The following is an 11,439-nucleotide window of genomic DNA, read 5'->3' on the forward strand; positions in this document are numbered from 1 at the left end:
CTCGCTTGCAGCACCATATCCATTCCTTGCGTATTAATCCATCGGTTTTAGGGAAGTTATGGTAAATGACTTCCGGGTTAGTGATTTTTGTGCAAACACGGCTGTTGTTACAGTCTAATATTGCACATCGGCGTCTTGGCGTCCATACAAATACGTTCACAACTTAGCAAATTATAACTGTCAATTCTGACAGCCAGGTCCGTTGGTGACGTCACATATGACTTAAACTTGGGCAACATTACAAGTATAGGGATCGAGCAATCCTTATATTATATAGTATCGTTGTGTTTGGTAGTTACGTTGGATGTGTCAAAGGTATAGTTCTGAAAACAAAGGATCCATCGGACTGTTGGACAAATTCCAGTCTCGTACGAGAAACAAACGTTCCATAAGACCAGCATAAGACATTCGTGTCAATTCTTTCCATCTAATGGCAATGCGGTGACCAATACGAGTAAATTGAATTTTTGCTCTTAGAGTAACCATGATTCTTAAATTCATTTCATTCTAAAAAAAAGCGCTTTTTTAAATTTACGTTCACTTCGACGCCAATTGTAATATATTAGGTACCTACCTCCTTGCTAATATATTATGTACCTAAAGAGTACGTTACAAACGAACACAACCAATGTTTCTAACTTTATTTTACGTTAATAAACAAATGGAATGCGTCGAGCCACCATGAATGACATTATTGACATTATACTTTTGTAACTTCAAGAATCAAGTATGTGAGTGTGTGAGTGAGAAATGGCGCAGTTTACCACATTATTAAGTATATATTTTAAGATATTCCATTAACAAATAGATATTGGCACTTATAAAAGCTTCGACAAGCATTTATCTTTATCTTTCTAAGACCCCAACCTCCCAGTTTATCTACTTATCTGTATTTTTAACCAAATACTTGTGATCTGTCCTGCATATGCAATACAAAACAACGTGCCAGACAAGGATGAGAATACCTACGTTATGCTGGTTGCCTAAAATCTTTGCGGCACGCGATTTTGGCGCTCGATGCCGTTCCAGTTACAAAGTATATAGTTCAATGAAGTAGGTACTTCGTTGGGTACTTCCATGTTTGAACTTCAAAATGTCAGTCTTACTACGCTGCCAACCTAAAACTTAACGGCATAAAAAGTGTTCCCAACATAAAACATGTTAGTTCTAATATTCCCTATAGTTTCTGATAATGATTTTTTTAATTAAATTAAAGCACCGAAATAGAAAAAATAGTATGAAAAACGCGTGTTACAATGCTTTATTGTAATACTCCTACCTTGCAGACACTCGTGGCTACGCTTCGCGTCGCCACTCGTGCCACAAGATAGTCGTACAATAGGTCGCATTGTAACACTTGTCTTTCAATATAGGTACTATTGTGTGATTACGTTGAACAATAATAGTACATTATATATCAAGGTAGAGAAGTCCACTATTATTGCCTGAGCACCAAGATTACATCTCGAGGCGCTTGCGCCGAGGGGTGTAAGGTGCGAAGGCAATAATAGACTTCTCTACCGTGGTATATATACTATTTTTTTCACTACTAGCACTTGAAATCCTCTAAATTAACATATTATATTGATAAGAAAGTGAACGGTTGGACAGAATTGTTTGTTTCTTAATTTAACATGTCAATCAAGTACGTGGAAGTACAAGTCAAACAGGCCGTATTTTGTTCTGTCATTGAGATTTTTCAAAGAGTAATTTCGTTCGAATTTTTTCAAAATGTGATAATTTTAGGTATGTAATTTCTCTGGAAATTGCGAATGGTGGCAATTATTCGTTTTAGAGAACTTGTCTAAACGTTCATTGAGCGAAATTTCGGGTTGTGTTTTCTAAAAGTGACAGCGTGACAGTTCTCATTATTGACTACTAGTTAATAATAAAAAATTATTAACCACTTTGAACAAATGCCGAGAAAGCCTACTTTACAAGTGGAAAAAAGGTTAATAATCATGTCATCAGACGCTAGTAGTGAAAAAAATTAATTAAAAACAAACTAGTCTTTTTTTTATTATAGTTTCTATAGCCGATCGATTTCGGGTGATATATTCCCATCATCAGGCCGTGCTGAAATATGCTTACATTGGAATCGCCCATTATGTAGGTATGGAGTATAGTATACAGACTGATTCAAATTCGAGGGCACCATGTGGAATGCGGAATTGTAAGAGATAGGTAGGTAGTTTAAATTTAGCAAAGTTGCGGACTTTGATGCTTAACAAAATGCAGTTTTGAAACTGAACAAATTCCGACTACTTTCGGAGATATCCGGAAAATAACGAAATTTTGCAAAATCGTTTTTATTTTTTACTGCCGACCTTTATACAGGACATTGCTTTAGGCGGACGTCGGCAACACTACTAGCAAATGCCCTTAAAAGACACGGAGGTTGGCGATCCTCATCTATTGCTGAGAGTTATGTAGAAGAGTCGGTGACCAATAAAATCGAGATAGCGAAAAAAATTATTACGGTGGTAGTGGCAACTGGCAGTAGCACCAGCACCAATAACGTTTGTTTGCAAATTGGAGCAGAAGATGCTGCAAAAGTTCAAGTCCCTGGTATCAATCAACCAATTTTTAACAATTGTAATGTTAATTTTCATATTTATAAGTAATTTTGTTGCTTTGTATCTATTAGTGATGAATTATGAATAAATAAAAGTTCAGCGTGTGTATTATGAGTGGGTGAAAATTTTTCACTCACTCTTTTCGCTCACCCGTTGCTATGGAAATAGTTTGAATGAGTAAAACAAACACTTTCACATTTGGTAGATATCTAAGTAAGAAACACTTGTTTTCAATGACAGGATTGAACAAAAATTATTTTTTCTCCAACCACCTCAATAAGACGCTATTTTGTTATAGTTTTTGGTACAAAAAATGGGCGATTTGGGGAGTCGTCAGTATCACCATGGTAACTGTCCAAAAAGTAGGTACTTTTCGGACTAGTCCGCAAAAGTAATTTGACCAATCAAAAAATTACAAATAGTTGTCATTGACCTGTCATTCAGAACATGACTTGAGATGTCACTTTAACAAAAACCGTAAACATGTCTATTTTTACCTATATTAATCAGCACTTGCACATCAACTTTCAACAAGATCGAAATAAATGGCAACTTTCTATAGGAAGCGCTGTCAAGACTTGTTTAGACGTGCAAGATTTTATTGCAGAAATGACTTGCCTGAAAGTTTTCGACTTGCTGGGCTGAGCTCTTCTATCACCGTTTACATTATGAGAGTTATTGGGAAGTGCTCTCCGACACAAATTTGTGATAGTTTTACTATCCCGTGTAAATTACGCTTTAGTGCGTGAAAGAAATAACTACCTACAAAATGTTGTTTTACATTAAAACATTTACAGATTTACAAATGGAATTGAAAATTACAGCTTCGGTAACATATGTTCGCAGTTAACATGTAGGAGTAGCAGTTCAAATTAAACTTTTTGAATCAAAGTGAACATTCCTTCAAACATAAGAAAAACTAAGACTTCACAATAACTATTTTGTGAAAGCGTTTCGAAATTGACAAATTTTGATGTTGATTAGAATTTCGAAATGACACTCTTTTAGGCACTAGTGCCTAAAAATAAACATGAAACATTAAAATCAATGAAAATATCTATTTATTATAAATACTAAATGTACAATTATGTAAACTTTTGAACTGAATGCAATAAGGTTTGTAAATTTGCTAATATATACGTTTTTGTTCAGATAAATCATGGTGCGGAGCATCGAATATTTGCTCCACAAAGTTGACGGTCTTAAGGTGGTGGATAGCTTGAGGAAATAGGCCTATAATACCTTTTCTGTAAAGTTCTCAGTACGATTTACTTTGGCCCAGGTTTCAAAGTTGTCGTAGGTCTTTTCGTATAAATGTTTCGATTTTTCTGGTAACGTAGATAGCGCAGCTTCAGCAGCTTGTTCAATATCCAAAGACTCGTCAATATCACTCATTTGCAGTAATTTTGTCGCAAAACTGCGGGAAAGACGGCAACACGCTACGTTCAACCTTAACGTCACACTTGAAATTTAAATAATGGATAAACAATGCCTTAGAAACAGATTGCCTGCCTACTTTTCAAAATGTTTATAAATACCTACTAATAAAATTATTAAATTCTCCGCTTTCACAAAAAATCTTGTATATAATTCGTTATGAAACGATGTCTTTTAGTCACTAGACGTGTTTCACGTCGCGTGCCTAAAAGACACTCATTTCGCAACTTATTGTATAAATAGTTATTTTATTATACCTGAATCATAATCGCTGTTTAAAGGCCGTATGACACAATGCATTTTTTTAAACATAATTTTGTGCATTAAAAATGACTAAATAAAATAGAAACGGTTCTATTTTCTTGACAATTTCTGCGCCATTACAGCGCAGTTCGTAAGTTCTTCTCAACAATGACAGTTAACAGTTCTCCTAACCTTATTCAGTCCTGTTCCTTATTTAATATTTTAATCTTGATTTTCGTTTATGTTTGTTGTGTATCATGTCGTGGGCTCGGGTGCATACGCAACAATTAATTGAAGCGGTTAAGTGTCAGTGTCACCCCTGTTTGTACCAAGTAAAATCGCCGCAGTATGTACAAGAATCGCCATGTCAGGAACGATGCTTGGCAAAATTTTTTTAGCAGAAATGAAATTAATAAAAAGGGAGGTGACAGTTAACGACCTGAAGGCCAAGTTCAACTCTTTAAGGACCAACTTTATGGCCGAGCATAAAAAAGTAAAGACATCAAGACAAAGCGGTGCGGGTGCAGATGCTATAAGTTACGTTTACATCTCCAAATAATGATAAATAATTATTTACTTAAAGGTATATGAACCAACATTATAGTACTATAAAATTCTACTGTTTTTACTCGATATGTGTCAGCCACGCTCATCAATTGATTCAATTGCATCGGAGGATACCACAGAAAGATCATGTATTGTAGACGATGAGTTTGACAACGATATTCCACATGATTTAGAAAGTCAGGTAGAAGGGGACCATTTCTATTGGCAACAAGTTGTATGTCGCTTGCCCTGGAACTATAGAATTTATATTATTTTCTTTGTTCAGGTAGAAGAGTGTATCGCCGACAATGACGGATACCATTATACATGAGGAAGATCCAATTCCTACTACATCAACGGGTTCAAGCAGTAAGAGAAAGAAAAGCAATACAGGGGATACATTAATGAGGGATGCGTCTACCGCTTTAAATTTAATATCATCAACATTAAAAAATGTTAACTGAGAGTAGAGTCGAATCTCTCCTCTCTACTGGTGAGCAGTTTTGTACCGTGATAATAAATGAAGGTAAAGAGCTAGCTAGGTTTTTATTTTGGTGTTTTAATTGAGTACGGTCTTTCGGGCCTACGGATCAGTGCACACAGCAATAGATAGAATTATGCTATTATATGTAAAATATATTGGATACACAGGTCAATTCGCTAGAGGAGACTGTGATCTTTTATTTACTGTATTAGCATTGAATAAGTAATTTACTTAATCAATGGTAGAAAATTGCACAGCGCGTATATATTAGAAGTGGGAATATGGAATAAAAATACAAAAGAATCTTCATCTAATAAAATCCGAGGTGAAATGAAGCGTAGTAGTTATTTTGGAAAAAAAATCGTTCCTGTAGGCAACAGTGTTTCACACTCAACTTAATATCAAACTAAGCAAAGACGGAAAACGTGTTACATCCTTTTGATCATAAATTTGCTTTGTTGTTCAATGTATCTATATTTTATTTATTTTACATCTCGAGTAATTTGTCTAAAAAGCGTTAAGTAGTCAGCGATGCGACAAATATACTTCCAAAAATTCAAATACAAAAATAATCCCGTGGCATGTTCTACATTATACGGTCAGCTGCTTAAATCTCGTGTACTTTCAACCAAGAAATTGTTTAAAATCAATGATCTGCGAGAGTTTTATAATAATTTTCAAAAGGTATATAATTACGCAAGCTGCACAAAGCGTCGGTATATTGCGGATGGCTAGTCAAAGCTTACATATTGACAGCAGCAGTGTGTAGGTACATATGAACTAAGACCCATTAAGATGGTTCACAAAACATCAAAGTATTGTTTCTCTTAATGAAATTAAGCCGCATTACTACCGCAAATATAAGCTGGCGTGAATTATTGGTCAAACGTGTGCACACACGTATGTACTATACAAGCGTCTTACACATCGCTGCGTATGGAAGCGTCGGTCGGTTTAAGGACGCGCCCCTCCCATTATCGACGTTCCTACTTACATGCTTTAATTCGGGCTTAATAAAGGATTAAATGCGCGTTTACTGTGCTTTGTTACAGTGAATTATTGGATAGTTATCGGTTTGCTCTCACCCCTTTGATGAAACGTTTGTTTCTAAGGAGGAACCATAAATTTTGCGGAAGCGTAAAAAATTTAATTAAAATTTTATAAACTTAAATATTTCACCCTAATTGCAAAAGTAATCGTTATTGCACCCTTTCTACATTATCGTAGAGTGATATATTTCTCCGGAAAGTTAAGACATCTGGAAACGGACATTACCTATATGTGCTTCAGAAAAAATCAATAGGGGGACGATATATATTGTGCTGCAGCTGTGCTAGGAGAGCCGGAATTGTTAAAATGGGCAGATTGGAATATATTTAGATTGAGTGGTTGAGAAATAAAAACTATATAGTTATAAAATAATCCCTACAGAAGATGTAACATTTTTCTCCTAGAATGCCAACCGGAACTTGTCTGTGCCAAAAATGATATATTGCGTCATATATTCTGGATAACTAGTTATGCCTACACAGGTCGTGTTCTCTCAAGACATATTTATTATCAATACCCTAAATTAAGTACAGTCCCGAGCTGAATTATTGGCATAACATTTTTCTAATAACCATGTATATTTTTACATACTGAATAACAATTAACTTCTGGAAAAAAAACCCTCAATTAATAAATAAATACCAAAAAAGCAATGATCTTGACAGGACTATTACGATTGTGTACACAGGGTGTTACATGACCGCATGTAAAAAAATTGGGTGATAGATCCAGACAAGCACTTTTTCCAAAGAAACAGAGGATCCAACGTGTTTCGTTTGGGAGCCACCCCCAAAGAAGTGGTGAAATTTGAATTTCTTTTTTCATTTTTTTTCTCAGTAACCATAAGAGTTACAAAGATGGTTGGAACGTCTTTGAATAGGTTTTCGGGTATGCCCTATCCGATTTTGAAAAAAAATTTCTAAAATTCCTACTGGAAAGGGCGCGAAAAAAATTTCTGATTTCGACGAAATTTGGTATCTGGGGGTTTTTGAACATGAACATGAATGACGAATCTGGAATTAGTTTTTGAAAATTCGAAAAAGTTTCACTGCAATTCTTGGCCGGACAACGAAAATGGGGAGAATTGCAAGAAATTTGTTGTGTTCATACTTGATGAGTTAATGAACAAAATTGTCGGAACAGTTTTTTAAAATCACTTTTCAAACAATAGTTTAAGTCGATATTACGATACTTGCAATAATACTTAATTGTAAATTATATTGTAAAGGAACTCTACTTAAAAAGCGTTTTTAGTCGATAGTCGGAAAAATGGCATATTATTGTTTTGTTTATGTCATCACAAAGCATGTGATTTCCGTACTGTACGGGAATCTTAATTCCTGTACAGTATTCTTGTGAGCATGAAAAAATAAAAGAACAGTTATACACGCAAATGAATAGTTTATTGCCTATTAATATGTACATTAATAGTACAATTATTGCAGGTTCCAATCAAATTTGATAGTCCAGTCAATGTCGACTCTACTTCATAATTAATTGAAGAAGTGGACTCCGTATTTGTTTTGGAGATGGTGCTAGTAGAGACGCCAACATTGCTTGCACCCTTACACTGAATATGTGCGCCAGAAATTGAAGTAACTATTCTCTCTGCCACATCCATTTTATTTTTTAAGGATTCTTCTATATATCCTTCCGCCACATTCGACGATTTCCAACCGCCGTGACGTTTTAAAACAGTCAAATCTGCACCATTATCTACCAAAATTGTCGCAGATGTCCTTCGAAAACAATGTCCCGTGTAAAGGTTTGCATCGGACAGTTTCAAAAAGTTAGCAACGATTTGTGGAATGCTGGCAAATGTATGCACCCCCACTACTTGCTTAAATCCTTTACCATTATGGTATTTGAAGAAAAACCTATTGCAGTGAAAATTGGATGGTCGAACGGCTGCATATTTACGGTATGTTTCTAAATAAGTGTCGTTTACTATAAACGACCGTGGTTTATTGGTTTTGTTGCATGGAATCTTCACCAGTAGTTGTGAACCCAAATCCTCAATGTCCGTAAGCTTTATGTTACATAACTCCTCTCGCCGACAGGCGCCATAAATTCCGAAAATTACCACAACCTAAAAAAATTAAATTATAATCTTCAGGCCTTTCAATTAAAATCTTACTTTAGCCATGAGGTAAGTATCATCTGGAGCGTTCATCATAAATTCTCGGATTTGTTCGTTGGTGAAGACTTTCGACTTCTTTGCTTTGTAACCCACGGATTGCTTTTTCAAATATGCTCGCAGTTTGTTATATGAAGTGATGTCTACATTTTGCTTTAACATAAGAGTGGCCTTCAATGGAGTAATTTGCCCAAAGTGTTGAGGGTTTCATCTTTTTCGACAAATCAAGAAAATATCCGAGTACCACATTTTCCGAAAACGAATAAGTCCCTTTACTTGATCTATATTCCATAAAACGTTGATAAGCATTTTCATACTTCTCCCTCGATTTAGTTGGCAACAGATTAAGAGTAGCTTCATTGACTGCCTCCAAAACTTCAGGTGGTGTTCCACAAAATAAATCTTCATCAAAATTACCATCGATATCCATTTTATATTAATATTGCACATCAACTAATTATAAATTCACTCAAACGAAAAAATTTTTGATTTGTTTACGTCATGTCCATGGTAACGTTCAAACAATGCATGCTCGGAAAACAAACTTGATGTTTGCATTTATTAATTACTGTAAATAAAAAAAAGGCGCCGCCCGGGTTCGATCCTCGCACCTATCGCATACAAGCCTAGACTAATGACATTAGACCAAATGACAATTGGTGAAAATTAAATTTAGTTTGAAATGGTATATTTGGTGTTTTAACTATTGGCTATCGACTAAAAAATAGTATGTACAACACGTAGGAAAAGTATATTCCTGGACTCTGATAGTTGTAAGCCTCGGCTAACGCCTCGGCTTACAATCACTATCATCGTCCAGGAATATGCAACTCCTACTTGTCATACAATCTACTAATTTTGTACTCATTGAATGGAAAGATAATGTTTCCAAGCATCCTCGATGCACGGGAAAACGACTTTCCCGCATCGCGGTGTTTTTTAGTTTCCGCTGGAGAGAAGGGGTTATGCGCGTTCTTCGGTTGGTAGTACTTATTGAAGTCAACGAACGTCATGTCATGGTTAACTGTCATCTGCTGTAAAATCAATTAAACCGTTGGTTGAGGGTATTTAGTGCGATTAATCGGAAACAGACGTACACTAAGTTTTACGTAAATATATAAACAAGAACTTATAACGCAATCAAATTATTTTTCAGAATTGGAACTCAAGAAAAAGTAAAATTTATTGTTAAAACGTCTTAAAATGTGACCAGTGATATTCTGCAACTATTCGCATATGCAGTTTAAGAAAGCACATATTAACACACACAAAGCTTCCAAGGATTTTAAATGTAACGAGTGTATTTACGCAACTCAAGATATTCAGTGCAAACGATGCAATGCCGTGACCAGTAGTAGCACTCATTGCAAACGCAAAATATGTATTAACCAAAGATGTGGAAGTTTTAAATGTGACCAGTGCATTATTAAAAGTGGGTAGTTACAAAATTATGTTACCAACCAAACATATGATTGTGTTACCAACTCATGATTAAAAAAAAGCTAATTTACAAAACTTTATTAATTTTGACCTTTTTTTACGCAATTCGTTACAAAAAATATTGTACCTAACTCTTTCGGAAAGAATTTTCCCGCATTCGCACTAAATGCAGCACTCCCTACGGTCGTGCTGCAAACAACGTGCTCATGCGGGAAAATTAACTTACCGAACTTGTTAGGTAAATAACTATTTCCCACGACCTGCAGCCACGGAATGTTTGGAATCGAATTTGCAGACTTGAATACCATGGTCGACATATCGAATTTTTTGTGATCATTTAATCATAATATTGACTGAAATCGTTATTTTTTTGATATTTGCAACATTTTCAAATTACTACATGCGAAATTAGATCACTCACTAGTAGGTGGGGCACACTTTGTAACCCGAAGGCCCAATCTTCAAATGAGTATAACTTTTGTTTGAAAATTATTTTAAAAAACTGTTCGACAATTTTTTTACTTAACTCATCAAGTATGTACACAACAAATTTCGTGGAATTCTCTCCATTTTCGTTGTCCGGCCAAGAATTGCAGTAAAACTTTTTTTCGAATTTTCAAAAACTAATTTCATATTCGTCATGTTCATGTTCAAAAATCCCCAGATACCAAATTTCGTCGAAATCAGAAATTTTTTTCGCACCCTCATTTAGGGGTGCAGCCTTTCGTGATAGGAATTTTGAAAAAATGTTCACAGAATCCGAAAGGGCCTACCCGAAAACCTATTCCAAGACGTGCAACCAGTCTTCCTAACTCTTATGGTTGCCGAGAAAAAAATTAAAGGTTACAAATCCAAATTTTACCACTTCTTTGGGAGTGGCTCCCAAACAAAGCACGTTTGGAAAAAAGTGCTTGACTTGATCCGCTCTATCGCCCAATTTTAGCATTGGAAATGCTTATGTTTTGTATGGGTATGAATTTACCAGGTTTGCCGAGGAGAAAAAAAAAAGACAGTGGTGTCGCGTCTAGTGTTGATTGTACCGTACTTAACTGCAATCGGTAGATTCAGGAAGAGTCGCGGATACTGTCGATACGGTACTTACTTAACAGTGCGCAGGGGTTTTGTTAATTCGAATTGAAATTTCTCGCACATCGCCCGCATACAAGCATGTTACGCCACTTATTATTCAGAAAGTTTACGTTTGCGACACGAGCGAGCGAGCGAGCTTGCAATGTCTCCGATGGTTGCCAGGATTGCGAAAGTGAATTTTTTTTCTACATGCGGTCATGTAACACCATGTATAGAAGATTGTGTAAACGGTGAATGAGTGCTCTCTCCTCAAATACTTCATCGAACCATTCTCTATTTCAAGTTCGTCTTGAACCACCATCGTAAATGCTGTAAAAGTGAAACGAAACTTTTATGTACCTATGTACAAGTAATAGTTTATCTGAAATATCAGTTTACGAATAATAAGCAGTAAAGGATAATAATTGCATACGATATCCAAAAAGAAAACTTGCACA

General features: G+C 35.6%; 1 protein-coding gene across 1 annotated transcript; it reads right to left on the minus strand.

Annotated features, from left to right (window-relative positions):
• Nucleotides 1-7,707: 7,707 nt before the first annotated feature.
• LOC116164455 lies at nucleotides 7,708-8,639 on the minus strand. Its single transcript, XM_031478644.1, has 2 exons — nucleotides 8,474-8,639; nucleotides 7,708-8,425 (listed from the first exon to the last, which is right to left on the minus strand). Exons 1-2 carry the CDS (start codon nucleotides 8,633-8,635, stop codon nucleotides 7,739-7,741), a joined length of 849 nt encoding a protein of 282 aa, XP_031334504.1. The 5' UTR covers nucleotides 8,636-8,639; the 3' UTR covers nucleotides 7,708-7,738.
• Nucleotides 8,640-11,439: the final 2,800 nt, after the last annotated feature.

Source organism: Photinus pyralis, unplaced genomic scaffold (genome assembly GCF_008802855.1).
Source record: "Photinus pyralis isolate 1611_PpyrPB1 unplaced genomic scaffold, Ppyr1.3 Ppyr1.4_LG2, whole genome shotgun sequence".
Classification (NCBI taxonomy): domain Eukaryota; kingdom Metazoa; phylum Arthropoda; class Insecta; order Coleoptera; family Lampyridae; genus Photinus; species Photinus pyralis.